The sequence below is a fragment of the Equus przewalskii genome, chromosome 25 (genome assembly GCF_037783145.1).
Source record: "Equus przewalskii isolate Varuska chromosome 25, EquPr2, whole genome shotgun sequence".
Lineage (NCBI taxonomy): Eukaryota > Metazoa > Chordata > Mammalia > Perissodactyla > Equidae > Equus > Equus przewalskii.
This window is the reverse complement of record NC_091855.1, coordinates 13,086,787-13,109,922: the sequence shown is the minus strand read 5'-3', so window position 1 is coordinate 13,109,922 and position 23,136 is coordinate 13,086,787. Positions and strand designations below refer to the sequence as shown.

At 38.7% G+C, this 23,136-nt stretch overlaps 1 protein-coding gene across 19 annotated transcripts in view; it reads right to left on the bottom strand.

Annotated features, from left to right (window-relative positions):
* Nucleotides 1–427: 427 nt before the first annotated feature.
* Nucleotides 428–23,136, bottom strand: part of GARIN2 (golgi associated RAB2 interactor family member 2) — a 38,558-nt gene continuing 15,849 nt past the window's right edge. For 3 of the 19 annotated variants that reach the window (XM_070594075.1, XM_070594069.1, XM_070594078.1), the window contains 6 exons: nt 19,647–19,846; nt 18,378–18,933; nt 15,688–15,935; nt 6,466–6,485; nt 2,716–2,788; nt 428–555 (listed from right to left, as the gene is read on the bottom strand). In XM_070594075.1, coding sequence (XP_070450176.1) covers nt 552–555; nt 2,716–2,788; nt 6,466–6,485; nt 15,688–15,935; nt 18,378–18,933; nt 19,647–19,846 — 1,101 coding nt within the window. In that variant the 3' untranslated portion in view covers nt 428–551. Of the gene's footprint in view, nt 556–2,715; nt 3,915–6,465; nt 6,486–15,423; nt 15,619–15,687; nt 15,936–18,377; nt 18,934–19,646; nt 19,847–23,136 lie in introns of those variants that run through there. The other 16 variants (XR_547221.2, XR_547220.2, XM_070594076.1 and 13 more) reach the window with 11 other exon arrangements.

Below are 23,136 nucleotides of genomic sequence, written 5' to 3'. Positions count from 1 at the left end.
TGAATAAGTGGTGGCTTTTAAAAATCCAAACTATTCTTTGCATGGAGACTGTATGTAGTTTCTTTTTTATTTTTAAAAGTATTGAGATTTAAAAAAATCTGTTTGAAAATGGCATTCATCGATTCTGTCTCTCAGTCCAGGTGCTCAGCTGGAACACAAAGACGGAAAGAACATGGTCCCCGCCTTCAAGGACCCCACAGTGCCCGGTGTTAGAAACAACACAGCCTTGGGCTAATTTCCAAACGAGAAAAGTGAAACCAAAGAGAATAGCAAATTTATCCAACAATCCCAAAGAAAAGAAGCCCTACAGAGAAAAATTGAGTTTATGAATTGAAAACCTTATTATTTTGTATAGTTCTCTACCTTCCTTTAAAATAGACATCCACAATTACAATAATTAAGATTTAAGAAACTAGATTGACATGGATTTAAATGCTTAATGATTAGTAGTAGCCTTTATTTCTGCCACACAGAAGACACTGCTTTATTTTTCCCTTGCGTTGGTGGTTGTTTCTTGAGCTGTGCTTGTTTTTCAGTTGAGTAGTTTGTATTTATCTGACCAAAAAAAGAAAGATGGAAAAATCAATTCAATTAATTTAAAAGTCTAAAGTACAGAATATTTTTAAAGTTATTACTCAAGTATAAAACTTTTAAAAACTATATATAAGTAAAATAAGGGATGGAAATAAGTAAAATTACATTTATAATACAGCTTTTCTTCTTAATATAACAATAAAAATACTTTAGACAGAGAAGATCTCACTTTTTAAATCTAGGGGTTGAAGAAATGTTAAAGGAACCTCTTAATTTATTAAAATTTTGTTTTTAAAAGCTATTTCTACCCATGTAAGAATCTAATAAATCAAGATATCAAGATTAAGATTGTGAGGTTTTATTCTTTAAGACTTACGGATATGTCATTGAGTTATTTGCAAGGTCTTGATCTATGCTAAACTGAGTCCTAAAATAGGTCACACGTATGTGAGATTTACATACATGTAACATATGCTCATTGTAAATGGGGGCCAACTAACTTTCACTTTATTTCAGTTGTAATAATATGAAGTCTTTATTAGTAACAAAACTTTTTTCATCATTTAAAAAAACTATCTACCTTTTCCCATATAGAAGCAATTCACAATTTAAATATTTGGGAGCCCTTTTTTAAATTTCAGAAGTCAAGATTTAAATATGGTATGTATATCATCATTTTTGCCCTTCGTTGGATTTGCAGATCTCTTTTTTTTCTTAAAGATTGGCACTTGAGCTAACTTTTGTTGCCAATCTTCCTTTTTTTTTTCTTCCTCTTCTCCCCACAGACCCCCAGTACATGGTTGTATATTCTAGTTGTGGGTCCTTTTAGTTGTGGCATGTGGTTCGCTGCCTCAGCATGGCTTGATGAATGGTGCCATGTTCTCGCCCAGGATCCGAACCTGTGAAACCCTGAGCTGCCTAAGTGGAGCGTGTGAACCCAACCACTCGGCCACGGGGCTGGCCCCAGATCTCTCTTAATGAGACCCCAATATTTGAAATTTCACTATTATAGAATATATCAATCAAAGAATAAAGTTATTGTAAAATATTAGTTTATCTTTAAAGGGATTTCTCTCTCTGAATTCTCTTATATATTGAGAGATGTCCAAGCTTGGGACTTTACCTGCATGGATGTAAGAACCAGCACAAGTCACCCTGAGTGCCACCTCTTTACTGTCCACCAGCATAAAACAATATTAAGAGCATACTTAAGACGGAAAAGAAGTGACAAAAGAAGAGGCATAGACTAAGGAGTATCTGTGGAGGCCAGGGGATTATTGTGTGTAGACATTTGTTATTTTGTGGCCACGTTGTTTTCCTCTGGTGCATTACCTCTGGCCCATGGTGTGCCTCTGGAAGGAGAGTTCTTAATAAACTAAGTGCTCAAGTGCTAAGCTGACTTTGGTGGCAGAGTGACAGAAGGTTGAAAAGAAGTATGGGCACCTCAATTCCAACATCAGAACTCTCATGAGATGGACATGTGGTTCCTGCTGAGTCCAACCCCTGGTTCACCAACCTTCCCTTCATGTCTGCGAACTCAGCCCCTAAACGCACATGCACACACACATATACACAGTGACAGCTATGTTGGGAGAAGTAGGTGAGAGAAGTTTCACTCGTAAGTAATTTGTGCAAAACTAGTGTCTCAACGAAGTTTAGAATATATGTGGCCACCACATATAGCTGTGCAGGTTGTGCACTGCATATAGACTACAATGGGAATAAGGCCCCCAGCTCTGTGCAGTGTACCATCTGCACAATTGCACATGGCAGCCCTATGGGCACTCTATAAATATTTGTATAATTTTGGTATGAAAGAAAGAGGCCTTGGCTGTGTTGGCTAATCTAACAAAGCAGGTTGTGAAAGAGCGTGATGAGGGAGCAAAGAGGAAGAGCAGGAACGAGAATGAAAGGAATCACTTGTAAAAGGAGCAGCAGTAATTCCCTTCCAGTGCCTCATCTGAAGCACTGGCTGCTCCCTGTGCTGATGTTGCATTTTATCCCTTGATGGATTCTAGAGCAGAAACCACAACAAAACCCTCAATGTTCCATTCATTCCACCTCTACTGTTACTACTATAGAAGTAATAAGATGCAAGGTTAAAATATTCAGTTTATTGACATTTTGTGAAAGTGTCATGTCTGTTTTTCATATCTATAGAGACATAATTATAAAAATTACCTTATAATTTCATGTTTTTTCCATTGACCTTTTCTGTTTCTGCTTTTCCTTCCTTTCCTCACATTCATTCCCCTGAGAAAGGGGGAGACAGATGATGTGCAAGATTGAAGAAATTAAAGGAGGATTTGACATGAAGGGAGAGAGCCAGAGGGCAAAAAGAAAAATAGTGGGGAAAAGTGGAAGAGAGATCATTAGGCAGAGGGAAAGTGAAGAAGAAAGACAACAGCCAAAAGCAGGAGAGAAAAAAAGGCACAGAAGGAGAGAGAACTTAATTTGTGTCTTAAATGCAAATGATGTTCCATCCACTTCATCACAAATGTCTTTATTTTTTCCAATGGATCCGATTGTAAAATTTCACAAACAGTTTGCCTTTTAAGGTCCTTCCACCCTCTCTCTTTTTAGCCTGGGTTTCATAAACAAAGAATGAACCTGACTGCTTAGGATTCCAAGGAATTTCATTAGCAATAGTTAAGAGGAAAGTAGACAAGAAAGCTGGGTAGGGTGGGGAGGACATGCCCAGATTTCATAAGTGATTTTCCCTTTTCTTCTTTTCTCAAATCTCTATCCATCGTCTCATTTCTTTCCATTTTGGAAAAACACCATAGGATTATACATAGGCCTATGGTTTGGGCTCACTGTAGAGAAATCAGAAAAGTGAAGGAGAATAAAGCGTAGAAAGATAAGAAATTGAAAGTTGAGAAAGGAGAGAGATGGACTCAGATCCAGAGAGACAAGCTACCCTGCTTCGTAGCCTTTTCCTAAAAACAGGACATTTGAAGAGCCACTTTACCCAAAACCTTACTCAGAAAGGAGAACAAGCATAATTCTTCCAAACTGCTGAGAGGTTTGAGAGATGAATTAGAGACCATGGTCCCCCTCTAGACTGCCCAGGAGTTGGGTGAATGTGACTCTGATGAGGTTCGTGGTACCAGGGATTTGTTTTACTACGGTGGGGAGCAATTGATATTCTGGCTTCTGCCTAGAATAGAAATTGGAATGACAGACTCGTTTTTAGTCTAGATTCAGTCTAAATTCAATGGGACAAGGGATTAAGATTCTACTAATCTTTGCTTTTCTTGGGGTAAAGAGTGTTAAGTGTGAGTAAGAGATTATGAAAGGAGGAAAAGATGTGATTCAGAGGAGTGTGAAAAGGGGGAAAGAAATGCTAATCAGAGGGAAAATGGAAAAACTATACAACCCTAAGTAAGGGAAAATGGGAAGATAGAAGAGAGAAAAGTAGAAAGAATAAGAAAGTACATGAAAGAAAACAGAGAAAATAATTAATACTTTGTGAGAATCGCGTGCTAAATTTATACATTGTACCATCCTCGTGATTTAACAAGCTCAGAGTGGATTTTTTCTCCATATTTTCTGTATCTTTTCTTAGCTCCTCATTTCCAGAGCCCCATCTTAAACTGCCTGCCAAATTTTAAAAGATGGGCCACAAGGACCACAAACATATCAGCTTATAAATTCATGACAGCAGGAAGGGCCTTGGGACAGCTCATCGTGCCCTCCTCATTCCCCACCCATACGCACGCCCATTTGATAGTTGAAGAAACTGAGGCCCAGAGAGATTAAAAGACACGTTCATGGAACAGAGGAAGTGCAGTTAGAACTCAAACCTAGGACTTTTGATTCTGAGTTCAGTGTTGAATAGCTGAATTCTTCATCTTTTCCTTCCAAATTTCCTCCGATTCCGTTTCCTAGCTTGTTTCATGGACCCACTACCTCCTAGTCATGTTGTCTCCCAAACTCTGCCATCCTCAGTTTTTATTCTCTTGTCCCTACAGGTAGTTAGTCAATAAATCTTGTTGACTGTATATTCGTGTCCTTGCTTCCGTCTGGCGGTGTCTTGCCTGGTTAGACTGTAGACTCGTTAGACTGGAAGACGGCTCTTACCCTGGACTATTACAATGGCTTCCTACCTCTAGCCTCCTCCAGCTCCTCTTAGAGATTGCAGTCAGACCCATCGTCCGAAAACGTAACACTATGTCATCATTTAGCCATGTTTCAGCGGCTCCTCCTTACCTACCAAGAAGTACTATCCCGTCTCCTTAGCACGGCCTGAGACCTCCGTAATCTGGCTGCTGCCTTGCTCTCCAGGTGCTTCTCTCACTACTCCTAAATTGAACATACCCAGAATGGTTCTATCCCTTTGACTTTGTTCGCACCGTTCCCTATATCCGGGCTATTCTTGTTTCTCTTTTCCTGACTCAAAGGCTGCCTCCTTCATAGAATCTTTCACGATTTTCTCTCTTGAGCTAAAACTAGGTTCTCCACTTTTAAAGCACCTGTAACATTCCGATTTATGTTAATTGTGCATACATTTTCAGGCCAGGTAATGTTCTGTTATTTATTTGTTTTTAATCTCTCCCAGAGCCTGCCATAATGCCTCATATAATAGATAGGAATTGAATGCTTGTTCAGTTGAACAAAATTGAGTTTGTGCCAGAAGACAGGTGAAAGAATCAGTCATGTATAGGATGAAAATAAAAGCATTGATGTCCTACACTAATTTTAAATTTCCATGGCTTGAATAACAAGTGCTTCAGAATATATGTAGAATGTACTGATTATATGCTAAGGCACTAATTATGTGTTAGTGATAAGGCTGCTGCTAGATATATCCTTGCCTTTAGAAAATAAGAGGGAAATATTTGCAAGTTGGACATCCCTGGAATTTCTGGAAATTTACTTTGATTTCTTTTTGAAATAAAATTTGGGGTAGATTAATGGATGATAGATGAAAATTGATAGATGGAAATTCTATCTACTGCAAAGGAGATTTTGCATTTTTCTTATAAACTATGATAGCATTTCCCTACACGTTTCCATGTTCAATACTTTAGATTGGAATATAGGTAAAGCTACAGTACAGTGAAGTTCATCTGGTCTTTTGGACACTAAAGCCCAGAAGTAAGCCTCAAAGATAGATACCATTTGTATAAACACCTCTCCTCTAATAATTTGCTTTTTTTTGTCGGACTCTTGCAAATGTGACTAAAAATGCCTTCAAGTGTTCTTGGTTTTTAAAATGGATGTATTTTTTTTTCTCTCCACTTAAGTCCAGTGAAATATCCTCTATGTTCCTTCCATGATGTTCTTTTCTGTGCATGACTGGAGCTGAGTTTATTCCACCCCCTAGGTTAGATGGTGACTTAGAAATGGGTCAGGAGTCAGCAAGGGGAGAGCTCTCCACCGGTGCCTCTACGACAGCCTCCACGACAGCCTCCACATCAAAAGGGCGTTACAAGTTAAAGATCCTGAGACATGGTACTACGTAAAGAAAAAACTGTTGAAAGAAGCATTAAATGGCATTACCTGACAGCAAAGCAGAGGCCAATGATGTAAGTAATAAGAAAAGAGGGGCTAGGTGGATTTAGATTTACCAAGAAATTTAGCTGTGGACCACTTCCCTTCCAAATCTTCAAGGATAAGCGGCCCCATTGTTGTTTGGGTTCTCCTTAGCCTGGGAGTGGCTGATCCCCAAGGAGTCTGATTCAGAGAACTAGGAAGCGAACTCTACCAGCACAGAAAAAAGTGATGTCTACCTCTTGAAAGACAGCATGAGGAAGGCTGTGAGGAAGAGTTTCTCCAGTGAAGGATTTAGAATGGAGAAAGGCAGGAAAGGGAATGCATGAAAACATCTAGCTGGATTCCTTAGCTCTTAACTACTCTATTCCAGGACCCAGAGGTGACTGCTGGATAGCAGGGATCACAAAGAAATGCAGGGCATTTGTTCCATACCTGAATGAGTTCTCGTGCTCCTGTAAAAATAAACAGCACATTTCAAAAGTTTGCCAGGGTAACCACAAACATTAGGAAAGAATTACTAAGTATGAGATAATTGGCCATTCTCTAAATGCTTTGTAGGCAGTAATGAAACGTGTTTAGCAAGCCCAGGGTGTTATTGATTATAGTACATATTAGTGTAAAATTACCTAAATTTCTGTAACACACAAGCTACCCAACCTGTAAAAGCCATAAAAGTGAATTGTATGTAATAACATGTAATCTATTTTTGTTGTACCTGTCACCTCTCACTCACTGAGGCTGCAGGCATCCCTGTCCCGCAGTCTCTCCAGCCCTGGAAACGCTTCTGGGGTTGGGACTGAGAGAAGCTGACTGCTGCTACTCAGGGCTTTCACGTAAATAGAGGCAATTGTGTTGGGAAATAGGCTCTCAGAGAGACCTGAGGTACATTCTGGAATGGATGGGTGCCTGGGCTGATGAGTTGCCCACATCTGCTAGCTTCTTCACCCCAATCTCTATGGCCCTGATGGGGAGACAGTACATGGGAATCTTGCAGGTGAATAACACACCCCGGTATTTGCCCAAGTTATTACATTTCTTATGGCTTAGTGGATAAAATAGGAGACTGACTGTCAGTTTTTCAGACTATTTCACTTTCAGAAATGTCTTTGGCTAAAGAAGTTTGTTTTTTGCAATCCTGATTTTTAAAATTAATAGCAAAAATTAAAATACTTATTTTCTTAACCTCATTGACAAGCTAAAACATAAACTTAAGTCACTTAATTTTCACCAAATCTGTTTCTTGGCCACATTTTCAATAACAATTTTGGTATTGAAAGTATTGCTGTGTTTGAGGTAAAGAAAGCATTTGGGAAGAATAATTACCCTTACATAATATCTTCCCAGACAAATACACAAAAACATAATTATGACCCATTTTAAGGAGTCTGGCAAATACATACAATTCGAGTTCTACAATGGATCTTTCCAAAGTAAAGGTTAAATTAGTAATTTTCTGAGATGTTTTCAGATAAATGCTCATGGAACTTCACCAAATAAGTCTGGTGATTTAAATGAAGATTGAGCTTAATGATAAAGTTATCAAGAGACTGAGAAATACCAAGTAAAAGTACTCTAAAAAACAGATATAAATTAAAGTAAAGCCTGCCATTATCCTCTTTAAAACAAAGGGAAGAATCACAGTAGCGCTATTGTCAAGGTGTGAGGAATATAAATGCTTTTTTTTTTTTTTTGAGGAAGCTTAGCCCTGAGCTAACTACTGCCAATCCTCCTCTTTATGCTGAGGAAGACTGGCCCTGAGCTAACATCTGTGCCCATCTTCCTCTACTTTATACGTGGGACGCCTACCACAGGATGGCTTTTGCCAAGTGGTGCCATGTCTGCATCCGGATTCCAAACGAGCGAACCCCGGGCCGCCTAGAAGCGGGACATGTGAACTTAACCGCTGAGCCACTGGACCAGCCCCAGGAATATAAATGCTTTATAAGGTAAATCCTTCATTTCCAAAGGACTTAAAGTGACATATGGAAGTCTCCATAGTCTCACTCGTCCAGATTTAAATTGTTCAATTTACATTTTAAAGACTAATGAATCTGAGGACAAAATATTCAACAAGGTCATTGTTTCATTTTTTTTTTTTTCATTGTTCCAAAGTACAGGGTTATCAAGTGTCACTGAAATCCGCGGTCTTGGAGAAAAAAAAATGTAGAATTTATTTATCACTCTCACAGTATCTTGACAATCCTACAAATGTCCCAAGAATAAAGCATCAGTGAATTCCATTCTGTTCTTAGATAGGACATCTTTCATTCATAATGAACATTCTTAAATTGGGCTCTGGCTGATAATTATGTTCCCCATGCAAACAGGCAATAAAAAAGAATGTATACTTAATTGAATTGGGCTTCAGAGGATTACTTAGAACCAAAATTTGTTTTTTGCTTTGTTTTTCTTTGTTTATCTATTTATTTCTTCCTCCTCAGTAGAATCAGCATATAAATGATATAAGCTGAAAGACTTGAGGGCAGAGCCTTGACAAATTTGGGATTCACTAACCTTCAAGATTCTTTTTATCTATAAAATTCTATCGTTTTTGCTATTTATATAGGGATTCATTTTCTCATCATTTCTAATAGTGATCATATTAGAGAAACTAACAAAACATTGCACCTGCAGAGCATTTTTCATCCTAAAAATTTAAGTTATCCTTATAATTTTCATATTTTGAAAAGCCAATAAGAGCTAATCTGACTCAGATGATTTTCAGGGAAGTGAGACTATTCTGTATTTGATGGTGGATACATGTCACCATGCATGGGTCAAAACCCACAGAATTGTCCAACACAAAGAGTGAACTTTAAACTAGGGACTATCCTTAATAATGTATCAATATTGTCCATTAATTGTTACAAATGTACCACACTAATGCAAGATGTTAATAATAGGGGACACTGGGGTGGTGGGAGAGTGGGGAGGTGGCAGTGGGGTAGGTGTGTGGAGCTCTATGTACCATTTGATCAATAATTCTGTAAGTCTAAAACAATACTTTTTAAAAAGTAAAGTCTATTATTTTGTTTTTTCAAAGGCAAAAAAAGCTAATCTAATGCTTCAGGATACCTATTATGTGCAAAAGGGCAAAGAAAGAAGAAGTTGAAATGATTTAAACAGATAACCTTGCGAGAGTTTGAATTGTGGTGTGTTTCTGAAGCCTTAGACAAGGGCAGGACATAGAATGTGAGACATGTGAATGAAATAAAGCAGAAGGGAGACGTCAGAGTGATCAGACCTGATCAATTATTGTTTAGGATAGATTGCTAAATCGGATGGACTTATTTTTATCTTGTTTATTTTTTAGAAAACTTACACTGTTCTATGAAAGCCAGGCTCGTGCATAGTAGCAAAAGGTACGTTTTCCACTGAGTGGCACCTGCTTCTGCTCCTCTGGGTCTTGTCTTCCTTTCTCCCATCTCTCACTACATCTGACTGATGGTTGCTCTTATTTCCCCTCCTTACTCTCCCTCTCTCCTGGTTTTTTTCTTTATCTTTGTCCTTCTTTCTCCTCTAACACATCAGGTTTACCAGTAGCCCTCCTGGTCATGTAGTTCCACTGAAAGAACTCAGTGGTTACCATCAAGAAATAATAGGTCAGTGTTCTGGGGGTAATTTCTCTATTTCAACTACTTCACCCTCAACTTGAAGCAGGAAATTTCTTGAACATGAACCAAACTTTTATATATTTTTTCTTTTTTGAATCCAAATTTCAGAGCTCTTGTCATATAGGAATAAATCCTGAAGAAGTTTCCCTTGATTTTGAGCCGACAGTTTTTCCTGTGGCTATAGAGGGGAATCCTTATTTTGGCTATAGAGCCTCAGGAGAAACCCTCACAAGAGAGGAATACTTGTTAAACCCTACTTTGTACCTAGGGTTGGCTTCTCCTAAGAGAACAGCTCTCAAACTTGAGCGAGCGTTAGAACCGCCGGGAGGTCTACTCAATATGGAATGCAGAGCTTATGATGCAGTAGGATGGGGTGGGCCTGAGAATTGACGTCTCTAACCAGTTCCCAGGTGATACTGCTGACCAGCCACACGGTGAGAACGACTAGTATAGAAACTAAGCTATCTAACGATGCTTTGCTTGAGCAGATAACCAAAAGTATTGTAATCGTAATCGTAATCAAGATCCACCAGCACCTTGAATGTGCTGGCAGTTGGCTCTAGAATTTCAAGGAATGCAGCAGCCCAGGGGCTGAAGCAAACATTATTCTGATTTCAAGGCTTGTGGATATCCTAAGGATCGTCCATATTCCTTTGGTTACCTTAATCCCTACTTAATGAGGAAATGTTAAAAAGAAAGCCAATTTTGAGTACTTAATCCTCAGATTACTAAGCTATTTTTGAGTAAGGTTGTTTTTGTTTTGGACAGAAAGCCAACTTTCCGTCTTTCCCTTTTTTTCTCTTTTGTGAGGAAGATTGGTCCTGAGCTAACGTCTGTGCCAATCTTCCTCCATTTTGCATGTGGGATGCACCACAGCATGGCTTGGTGAGCAGTGTGTAGGTCTGCACCCAGGATTCGAATCAGCAAACCCTGGGCTGCCAAAGCAGAGCACATGAACTTAACCACTATGCCACCGGGCCAGCCTGAGCCAACTTTCTTCTTACCTACACTATTGGAAATGAATGATTAGTGACAATAATCGTCATTTACTGAGCATGTAATACGTCCCAAGCCCTTTGCATATTTTATTGCTCTATTTCTCAGAACCTTATAGCATACCAGGTGTGTTTACATTTTCTCCACCACACTCCTTTAAGGAAGCCCCCAGAGCACACTCATTTTTGACTTCACCATGCCTTCTGTCATTACATTAGCAGTAGATTAAAAGATAAGAAACATGCACGGGTCTTGACCTCTGGCAGGAGAATGTCTAAGGTCTCCAAGACAAATGGCTTAATGTTTGTTTTTGAGAGGCTCCCAGGGACAAAGACTCCACTACCTTCAGAAACTAGTCCTACTGTTTATTAATATCTAATCAATGATATGCATTTATTTTATTGGGCTTTTTATTTATTGGTTGATTGCTGTGTTACTTTACTATAAAATAAAGTTCTTCGTGTTTAGCTAAAATAGTTTTTACTTCAAATCTACTTTTTAAATTTAGCCTTCTATGGACTTCCTCATACACTGAAGATGGTAATTGTCAACTATTAGCATTTTCTTCTTCAATTTAAACATCCTCAATTTATTTATTGCATTAAAAATATTTAGTAAGTTTTACTTTTTCCCCAGTTCCTCTCTAGGTTCAGTTTACTGGGTAGTCTACTGAAAAGATGACTTCAGAAGTCCTGTGTGGTATAGAATCATCTTTTTACTGTATTCAACACGAGTCAAATCTACATTAGATTTGTGTTCGGTCTGGTCTAGAATCCAAACCTTTCCTTCCTCCCTCCTTCCCCCTCTCTCCCTATTTTCACCTGTCTATTCTTTTTTTAGAGAGATAACCATGTACCTGGCATTGTGAACTTTTTAATATCGGCTTATTTAATCCCTACAACTCTGCATGGTAGGTATTATTTCCATTTTACAAATGAGGAAACTGAGACCTAAACAAATTGAGTAACTTGTCTAAGATCACACAGCTAGTAAGAGTAGAAGAGCCAGGATTTTGACCCAGGGTTGTCTGGCTGCAAATCTCTTTCTCTAGCTGCTGTGTCTGACAATTAATGCATCCAATTAATGCATCCTAGCATCAGTTTGATTTTTAAATTATATCTGTAATCAACTGTACAATAAAAATGTAATAGAAACATCTATCAATTATAACAAATATCCATTCCTTTAGTCACCAACTATGCCCAAACTCTGTGGTTTCTTCCCATCCTGTAGTAGAAATATAATACCACTGTATACATATTTTTTGAAATTTTACTTTTCTAGTTTATAATTCCTTATTAGCACTTTTCATTAAAATTCTCCGATTGCTTTTCCTAATGGGGATCTGCTGTTTCACTAAATTAGTGTGCGATTCCTAGTTAGCCACTCTCCTACCAGTGGTTGTTTGGATTACTTACAGGTTTTAATTACAAAATACTATGTTCAAATAAGTTATTTTTTTCCCTTTTGAATTATTTCTTTGATGTGCATTCCTGTAAATCAAGGGGTAGTAACCATTTGCGGTGTGAACTGCCGAATCGCTCTGCAGAAAGCTCCCCTCCCCCCCTTTACAGTGACACCCTCAGTGTTAGAAACAGCTAATGAAAAGCCAAGTGGTAATGGCTTAGCTTGTATTTCTTTAATTATTAGTGAGACTGATCTATTTTTAAGTATTTATTTGTTTTCTGGAGTAAATTTTCTATTCATAACCTTGAATTATTTTTCAATTGGATCCTTTATAAATTCCTATCAGCTACCTCTATATACAGGATGTAAAAGCTTTATAGATTACCTATTTATTATTATTTTCCCATTGTGTTGTTATGTATTTATAGACATATGTATTTATTGAGTTACTTAAAATGATTTATTTGGCAGATATTTATAACTGCTATGCAATCAATCAGCTTGGAACGCTCTTCTGTTAGAGCTCCACACTTGCTTCAAATCTTGGTTCAAATGTCCCTTCCTCGGAGAAGCCGTGCCTGACCACTTAAAAAAATATCCATCCTCCCTCCTTAAATCACTCTCTGTTCTGTTACTTTATTGTTTTTTATCACAGCACATGCCAGCTGGCATAAAGATTGTATTTGCTCATTATCTATATCCTCCACTAGAATGAAACACTCCACAAGATAAGGACTTAATTGTTTTCAGGGCTGTGTCCTCAGTGCCTAGCACACAGAAGGTGCTCAGTAAATACGACTGAATGAATGAATGAAACTTTGACATTGAGAATTTCCTCTGTTGCTTCAGCAACAAGAAAAGATCTTTCCTCTGCAACTGAGGCAATGCTCCACTCCATTTGCTTCTGGTTGATTTTGGTTAGCTTTCAAGTATTTTACTCTTTCCTCATCTGAAAATGTTTTGTGTTACAGCATGAATCTTTGACCAACATTTTCCAGACTTTTGCTGAACCCGTATCAATCTATTTTTATAGCTTTATTTCTATATTCTAAACTTTGCATTGGTGTTTGTGATGGCCATTTAATTATAATATGGCTTAAGATTTTATAGGATCAAGTCCCCTTGAGCCATTTTCCATCCTCAATAGTTTCCTTGAGATTCTTACCCCTATCTTTTCCACATAATTTTATGATTTCTGTGAGATACCATATTGAGATAATTGGTATTGTATTACATCTAAAAATCAATTTAGGAAGGCTCGTCATCTTTCCTATCTTAAATCTATCAGCCCAGAGAGAGACCTTATGTTTCCTTATTCGTGTTGCCTTTTCCTTCTGCCATTAGTTTGGTAATTCCGTGTATGTAGAGCTCTTATCACTCTTACTAAATATTTGATTTTTATTGTTGCTTTTGAAAATATGTTCTCTTTTTTCAATGCATTTTTGGTTTGTTAATAAAATCATGAGACAAAATTATTTTTTTGTGAATTTATCTTGTAATCTGTAACCTTCCTAAAATTGTTTATAAACTAATATTTTTGATGATTTTCAAAATATTAGTTTCCATTTGCAAAGAGTGATTTTAAAAATCTCTTATATTTATTCTTTGTACTTCTTTGTCCTCTTGCAATCGTAGACCCACTTAAATTATATTATATAGAAATGTTCATGGGAACATCCTCAATTTGTTCCAAGTTTTAAGGAGAACTCTTCTAGAATTTCTTCATTAAAAATAATGTTGGCTCTGGGGCTGGCCCCGTGGCCAAGAGGTTAAGTTCGCGTGCTCTGCTTCGGTGGCCCAGGGTTTCACTGGTTTGGATCCTGGGCAAGGACGTGGCACTGCTCCTCAGGCCATGCTGAGGTGGCATCCCACATAGCACAACCAGAGGCACTCACAACTAGCATGTACAGCTATGTACTGGGCGGGGTTTGGAGAGAAGAAGAAAGAAAAAGCCGGCCGGTGGTGCAGCGGTTAAGTGTGCACGTTCCGCTTCTCGGTGGCACAAGGTTCGCCAGTTTAGATCCCAGGTGCGAACATGGCACCACTTGGCCAAAGCCATGCCATGGTAGGCGTGCCATGGATAAAGTAGAGGAAGATGGGCATGGATGTTAGCTCAGGGCCAGGCTTCCTCAGCAAAAAGAGGAGGATTGGCAGTAGTTAGTTCAGGACTAATCTTCCTCAAAAAGAAAGAAAGAAAGAAAGAAAGAAAATTGGCAACAGATGTTAGCTCAGGTGCCAATCTTAACCAAAAAAATAACTAATGTTGGCTCTGGTTTGGAAAAATATTCTTTACTGTGTTGAAGAAAAACTCTTCTCTATTTTGTGGGTCTTTATTAAGAATATAAAAATCTATCAAATGTGTGTAAAGTATCATGACTTTTCTGTTCTTCTATATTTAAATAATGACTTACCTTGACAGTTTCTTTAATTTTATATTAAGCTCTCTATATTTTGCCTGCCATGATTCTAGGAATTTAGCAATTATTGTCACAAGTAAGATTAATCTAGAATTTTCTTTCTTGCATTGTTTTTGTCAGGCTTTACAATCCAGACAAATTATTTGCTTCGTAAGATTAGGAAAACAAAACGTTTTTCCGTATTTAAAAGAAAACATTACATGAAACAGAGATAATTCTTAGAGTAGCTGAAAAACTGTCCAGTAAAAGTCGTAACTGTCCTTTTCTTTATGGAACTCTTGGATAAATTGTTCTGTTTTCAGTTTCTGATGGAGCCTGTTTTGCTTCTTTGCATTTTTGTTAAAGTCATTTATTTAATTTAGAGTTTCCCAGTTATTAAAGAAAACTCATATATCATCTTTCTCAATAATATTTTACTATTCTTCCTATTAGTTGATGTAACACTTTTTAGGTTTCCAATTTTATCCTTCTCAAAAAAATAGTTGTCCAGTGATTTGCCTGTTTTGTCATTCTTTTTGAAGAATCAGCCAAACTCTTTTTAAGCCCTTCAAATTATTTAACATTTTTCTAGTTTATTTCTCTTTTTTGGTTTATTTTTCCTGTCCCTTTTTTATATTTAAAAAGAATTTAGACGTAATTCATTACATTCCTCATTTTCATCCTTGCTAACAGAAGCATTTAGATCTCTAAATTTTTCTCTGGTTTCTTTTTAGAAGTTACTCCAGAATGATTGGATTAACTTCTGTCTTTATAACACTACAATGCTTTCTCACATTCAGCTTGCAAACAAGCTATTAAAATTATGAAAATTTTGGATTTGGATTCTTAGGTTATTAGTTGGAAACATAGAGAAGAATCAGGGCTCTATAGAGAAGAAAACATAGAGAAGTATAAGGATAAAAGGAGTAGTACCCTTGATAATCACTCTAGAGATCAACACTCCTAACTCCAAAATGTAGTCACTGTTTCTATTCTATTTGCTTCTGCACACATAGCTGACACCAGGCAGATTGCCAAGAATGCCAAATGCATGGTGTGAAAATAAAAATTCGCCAAGGTTGATCCAAGTGTGGATAGAGTTGACTCTGTCGTCCTTCAGTTACGCTGTATCTGTGCCTGAGAGTCTTCAGCAAACGCCCGGGTTGCAGGGACTGTAAAGCGAACATTTACTTACATTACTGCACGCCTTAGCCTCCCTGGCATTTCCCTGCCTCACGTACCTGGAATCTGCAGCCTTGAGAGCCACGTTGTTAAAATCAGTTGTCCTTATTTCAGAGGTTTTATCGCTCATCTCTTTAGATGTATTTGTCTCATTTTCCTCTGGAGTCACAGTAGTATGAAAACATTTTTCACCTTCAAAATTCAGTGTTATGTTTGAGATGGTGACAGAGTTTGAAGATTCTTTTAACTCATTCTTTGTTTTTGAATCTTGTGGACACTCAGGCTTCAGAATGTTTTCCAGTTTTTCCTTTGAAAATAATAAGTGGCAGCAAATCAGGTAACAGAACACGAGCATACAGAGACAGATTCTTTGTGGAGCAGGATCTAAAACAGTGGTTGTTTCATTCATGTACACTGAGCGCCCTCCAGCACGCAGGCGCGGGAATGAGGGCGTGAGGCTTCCTGTTGCATGGCCATTGGGAAGAGGCCACGTGGGCGTTGAGCTGCCAGTGAGGGCACCTGACACAGCACATTCAGAAGCTCATGTGATCGTGTACACCAGTGTCACCTCACACAAGAAAATTAGTACTTAATTACAGCATTCCTCTCCCTGAAAGTTTTCTGGAAACGCTTTGCCACCTTCTGCGCAGTCTGAGGTTGCTCTTGATTTAAGAGCGTCTAATAGGTGACAGGAGTTGGAGGTTCATAGGAATACAAAGAGTTTGTTTTTCAAAAGGCTCAGAACCTGTGTCTAAAACTTATTGCCCTAAAATCTTTCCCGTTTTCCTAATTTCCTGGTTTCTGTTAAGGCACCACTTCTCCTAGTTGCTCACTGCCTTCCTCAGAATCTCTCTCAGGCTTCAGAGAACTGGCCAGCCGGTCCTAGAGACCCTGTCTCCACAACATCCCTCGCATCTGCTTCTCTTCCTTTCATTGCCACTGCCTAGTCCGTCACCTCTATTGCATTCCCTTGAAAATCATGCAATAATCTTCTTCCTTAAAGATAAAACATTTTTTCTGACAATACAAGTATACATAGTTATTGTAGAATATGTAGAAAATCCTGTAAGATATAAAGTGAAAGGAAGAACATTATTGCTTGCTTGATGCCACTGGCCAGAAATAACTACTCTTATGGCACATTTCATTCTGTTCTTTTTGTCCATTTATTTATTTTGTATGTGTTTACTTTGTGATCATATTGCAGTTCTGTATCCTACATTTTTCACCTAATGACTTATTATAAGCGTTTTCCTCATCTAATTAAAAGTCATGTAAAACTACTTAAATTTTTGCTAATTAAAATTTATTTTTATTGTAGGTAACAGAAAATTCAGAAAAATGTAAAGAAAAAGACATGAATTGTCTGTTATCCCACAATCTAGAAATAAACTGCCGTTATGAATATGACTTTTTCCCTTTCTATTGTCTATGTTCATGTAAATATATTTTTATATAATAGGGATCATATTCATTTTTTAGTCAACTTTATGTCATGAACATTTCACCAAGTAAAGAAAAATTCTTCAACAATTTTAAAATTTAACATGAACATTTCTCCAAGTAAAGAAAAATTCAACAATTTTAATGTCTACAGAGCAGTCATTCATTTAACAAATATTTACTGAGTGGCTATGATCTTGCCAGTTACTATGGTTGCTCCAGAACAAGATAAGTATAGTACCTGCCCTTCAAGGATTTTAATTCGTTTATCCATCCCCTGTCGTGAATGTTTAGGTTACTTCCATATTTTCATAAACATGGTATAGATGTGATATGATCAACATCTGTATAGCTATACCTTCATTTCTATGTCTGATTAATTCCTTAAGAAAAATTCCTAGAAGTGGAATCACTGAGTCAAAGGGTGTAAACATTTTTAGGTTCTTGATTCATAATGATTTCAGGAAAGTTTGCCCCCATTCTCACCCCTACCGTGAATCTATATGAATTTCAAGTTGACCGCACCTTTACTAATATTGACCGCTTTTATTCTTTTAATTAACAGTTTTATAGGTTAAATGTTTCCCTAGGTTTGCATTTCTTTGATTATTAGTAAAGTTTAACTTTTCCACTATATTCGTTAGTGGTTTCTTCTTCTGTGAAATGTCTATCCTTGTCCTTTGCCATTTTTCTAGTGTGGGACCACGGAGGTTTTCAGCAGTAGTTTTCAAACTTGTCTCTTTACCTACAACCCATCCTGTGATCAGATTCATCTTTTAAAAACATGGCTCCTTCATTCTCTCAGACGGAAGCCTTTGGTGGCTAAGGTTTGCCCAGAGAGTGAAGTCCACACTTCTTAATTTGGCATTCAAGGTTTCCAAGCAACTTTCTATCCTATATATCCTAATATTCTCCATGTATATTATACTCCAGCCAAACTGCACTAACCCTTTTTAGATAGGGCTCTGTGTTTTTCCATTTTCCGGCCTTTTCTAAAGCCACTCACCTTTTTTTCTTGGCATTTTATTCTCCTATTTCCGTCCTTACTTTTATCTATTGAAATTTCACCCATCCTTCAATGTACTGCATACTTTTATTTCATTTAAACCTCAAAATAGCCCTTACTTTACACTGCCTATTTCAGGAGACATCTGACAACTCCTTTACACCAGGGCTTGGGGATCCCTGAACCTTTAACATTATTAAAATTAGGTTACTCAGAGTAAATTCCATAGCATTTTGGTAATCAACGTCAGGTAGCTAACCAAGAAGCATGATCTTGATTACCACTCTTGTTCTTAGTTACCAGAGAGTGAGAGTCTTCCATGTCACATACCTCCTCCTCCTGCTTGGCCCTTAGTATGTCATCACCTTCAACCACCTCTGTGACCTCTGCGTGGTTTGTGACATCACAGAGGTCTCTGACTTCTGTGACAATTTTTACATCCGGAACCTCTGTGACCTCATTTTCTGGAATATCCGTGATGTCGGTGACATCGGTGTTGTCTGTGAATTCTGAGAAATCAATGCTTTCTATGGCATGTACGGTGTCTATATATGTGTACATGTGTTGGGGCTGTACAGCTGTGAAGGCAGCAATATCCATGATGTCCAGGGAGCTTGTGATCTCTGTGCTATTTGTGATTTCCGAGAAGCTTGAGAATTCTGACATTTTGGAAGCTTTGGCTTTCTCCTGATTCAAAAGGGAGATGAGTTCCACCCATTGACAAAATAAGGTGTCCTGTTCGTGCGCAGGGGCACAGAGCTGTAGGTAGTAGGCTCGGCCACTCACCAACTTTACTTTGAGGCGCATGTTCTCAGCATCGTGCACAGAAACAGTCACAAACTGCAGAGGGAGAAACCTGGAAAAAGACACAAATGTCATCTGGAGGCCTGATTGGAGACTGTCAATGGCGTTTCCTTTCATGTGGTGCAGCAGTCTCAAGAGTGAGACTCCAGAAAACAGGCTTGTCTCCCTGACCCGCCTGGTAGGTGAAGGCCAGGGCTGGGGCGGTACCTTCTTGTGGCTACCGTGTTCCCGGTCTGGTCCTTTGCTTGTGAGACCCCAGACTGATTTTTAGTACGTGTAATCAGGCTCCTGAGGGCCATCTCACCCAAATCATACTCCTAAGATTCTCATGAACTAAAAAATCAGAATATCAACTATTTACCATGAGAAGTTGTCCCATTTAGTTAGTCATGCAAAGCTGAGACTTAAAGAAGTTGAGTGATTCACTCTAGGTCATACAGCAAGCGAGTGGCTTGAGGTAAGACCAGAGCTAATGCTGATGGAAGCTGGGATGCTGAGGGGAGAGGGCCATGTTCTAGAGAGGCAGTTTATTATGAGTCTTCAATTCCTTAGGTTTAATTTTTTAAAAATTAACTGCCTGTTTGACTGCCAGGTTGTCATAAACTATTTTCCCAGACTTTAAGGACACGACTCTTTGTCATTTGCAGCAAGCAGTACAAATGAGATGCTTACTTGGAGCCACTGTCATCGGTGCTTCTATTTTCAGCTCCTTGGGGTAAAGCATAGCTTCTTAGAGATCCTTAACCCCTTCTCTTTGTAACTCACCTGGTGAGCACCAGTTTCTCTGGAGAAGGAGATGTCAGGAGACTTTGAAACAGGGGTTCTGTATCTTTCCGGGCTGCGGGTGTCGGATGTGCCAGCAGCATCACGTTGGGGGTCCCATGGCTGGGACTGGAAGAGCAGATGGCTACAGTCACCCAGTTGGCTTGGTTGTGAAGGTAAATGGATTCACCTCTCCTGTTGACCTAGAGCAGAGAACAGGAAGAGGAGTTTTCTGATACAGTGCATGGCCCTGAGAGCCTTGCTTGCCTGAGTAGTGTAGGAAATAAAGGAGAAATGAACCATGACCCATTTATGCAGTTGCTTGTTCTTATGAATTCTTGGAGATATCTCAGCGAACAGGCAGACACAGTCCCTGACCCCTGGGGGTCTCCCAGGGAAGGTGAACATCAAACAAGCATGTCATTGATGATTATTTTAAGAAGTGTTACCAAGTACAAGTTCAGGGTGCTGTGCTGTGAAGAACATAGCAGGAGACTTGACCCAGAGAGGGCTGCAGGCAGCGGTATGCTGGTAAATGCGTAACGACTGTCTCTTGGAAGATACATACACATAAGTGTATTATAAATTTTACTGATATAAAAGATGAGGAGCACATAATTTACAAATAATGATATACAATACTCTCTATTTTAAATTTCACATGCCCAATTGATTCTTACAGAAGTCTTCATTGGCCTTTGCCATACTCTTGAATCCATAACCTTAAGAACATAGATAATAGTAAAATGTAGTAAAATAATAGGAATCATGAGTTTGGAGTATTTGTTGCCTTTGTTTTGAATATAATTTGTTTGTAAGTTTATACTATTTAATTTTTAATAGTAGCTGTGTTTAACAACTGACTTGCAAACTTCCTGAATACTTGCCCATTGGCTGGCTCCAGCACACCCTGGACAAAGGGTCAGAGAACTCTCCCCTGAAGAAGAGACCTCTAGCTGAGACCTGAACAATGTGAGGGAGAAACTGGCTGGGTGGACAAGAGATCTTTACAGACAGAGGCACAGCATATGCAAAACCCCCAAAGTCCAAGAATCTTGGCCAGTAAAATCTCTGCCAGTTGGAAGTTGAGGAGACTGGAAAGTGGGTAGACAGGGATGTGAAGGAAGCCAGAGAGGGGCAACGCCTGGTTTCTCAGCTGTAGATTAACTGGTTTAAAAAAATTAATCACTTAAAAACAAGTATACTTCCGAAGAAATCCTGAGAAAAAAGAACAAAGCTGGAGGTTTCACAATCCCTGATTTCAAAATATACTACAAAGCTATAGTAATCAAAACAGCATGGTACCAGTACAAAAACAGACATACAGACCAATGGAACAGGACTGAAAGCCCAGAAATAAAACCACACATCTATGGACAACCAATTTTTGACAAAGGAGCCAAGAACATATAATAGAGAAAGAAAGGAAAGTCACTTCAGTAAATGGTGTTGGGAAAACTGGACAGCCACATGCAAAAGAATGAAACTAGACCATTATCTTACACCATACACAAAAGTTAACTCAAAATGGTGGCCGGCCTGGTGTCACAGTGGTTAAGTGTGCATGTACCACTTCGGCAGCCCGAGGTTTGCTGGTTGGGATCCCAGGTGTGGACATGGCACCGCTTGGCATGCCATGCTGTGGTAGGCGTCCCCCATATAAAGTAGAAGAAGATGGGAACAGATGTTAGCTCAGGGTCAGTCTTCCTCAGAAAAAAGAGGAGGATTGGCAGTAGTTAGCTCAGGGCTAATCTCCCCCCCGCCCCCAAAAAAAATTAACTCAAAATGGATTAAAGACTTGAATGTAAGACCTGAAACCACAAAACTTCTAGAAGAAAACGTGGGTGGTACGCTCTTTGACATCGGTCTTAGCAGTATCTTTTTGAATATCATGTCTCCTCAAGCAAGGGAAACAGAAGAAAAAATGAACAAATGTGACTCCATTAGACTAAAAAGCTTCTGTACGGCAAAGGAAACCATGAACAAAACGAAAAGACAATTCACCAACTGGGAGAAAATATTTGCAAATCATATATCTGACAAGAGGTCAATTTCCAAAATATATAAAGAACTCATACAACTGAATAACAAAAAAAATGAACAACTCAATCAAAACATGGGCAGAGGATATGAACATTTTTCCAAAGAGATACAGATGGCCAACAGGCACATGAAAAGATGTTCAACATCACTAATTATTAGGGAAATGCAAATCAAAATTACAATGAGATATCACCTCATGCCCATCAGAATGGCTTTTATTAAAAAGATGAGAAATAACAAGTGTTGGAGAAGACGTGGAGAAAAGGGAACTCTCATTCACAGCGGGTGGGAATGCAAACTGGTGCAGCCACTGTGGAAAAACAGTATGGAGATTTCTCAAAAAATTAAGAATAGAACTACCAAGTGATCCAGCTATTCCACTTCTGGATATTTATCCAAAGAACCTGCAAACATGAATTGGAAAAGATATATGCACCCCTGTGTTCATTGCAGCATTATTCATAATAGCCAAGACTTGGAAGCAACCTACGTACCCCTCAACAGATGAATGGATAAAGGAAATGTGGCATATATATATATATATATAAATGGAATACTATTTAGCCATAAAAAAGATGAGATCGTCCCATTTGAGACAACATGGATGGACCATGAGTGTATTATGCTAGGTAAAGTAAGGCAGACAGAGAAAGACAAATACCATATGATTTCACTCATATGTGGAAGATAAACAAATAAGCACATAGATACAGAGAGCAGATTGTAGTTACCAGAGGGGAGGGGAGGTGGGTAAGGGGGGCAAAAGGGGAAGGGGCACATGTGTACAGCCACAGATGGAAACTAGAGTTTTGGTGGTGAACATGATGCAGTCTATATAGAAACTAAAGTATAATAATGTACACCTGAAATTTACGTAATGTTATAAACCAATGTGACCTCAATAAAAAACAAAACAAAACAAAAACACAAATATACTAAGAAAGAGGTTAGAGCCCATAGTATTGATTACCTACCCAAAGCCATGCCACTTTTCTTCCTGATTAACAGGATTCTGTATCCATCCCTGAGGAATGGTGCCCCAGCTCAGGGCTTAAATCCTGATTAACCCAAGCCAGTCATGGTGATCCCATCCCCTTGCCAGTGATTGCTTTCAGCAGGGACATGTGACCCAGGCCTGCCGATGAGACACTAGCGGGGGTCTCCCGGTGGCTCTGGCACAGGATTTCTCAGCCTCACAAAGAGCTGCAAGGATGAGACGCATCTCTTCTGTTGCTGGAAGCTCTCATTGTCCTGTTTGCACGTGATGTCCTGAGAGGAGCTAACTTGAGGGTGATAGAGCAAAAAGAGAGAACCTGGGTCCTCGATGACTCCCCACGAGTGAGCTGATGCCCTGTGGCTCTTTCACTCTCTCTGAGATAACTGTTGTTCTTTTTCATTTAAACTTGTTGAGTCAGGAACCTTGGTAACTTGCTGGCAAAGACATCCCAGC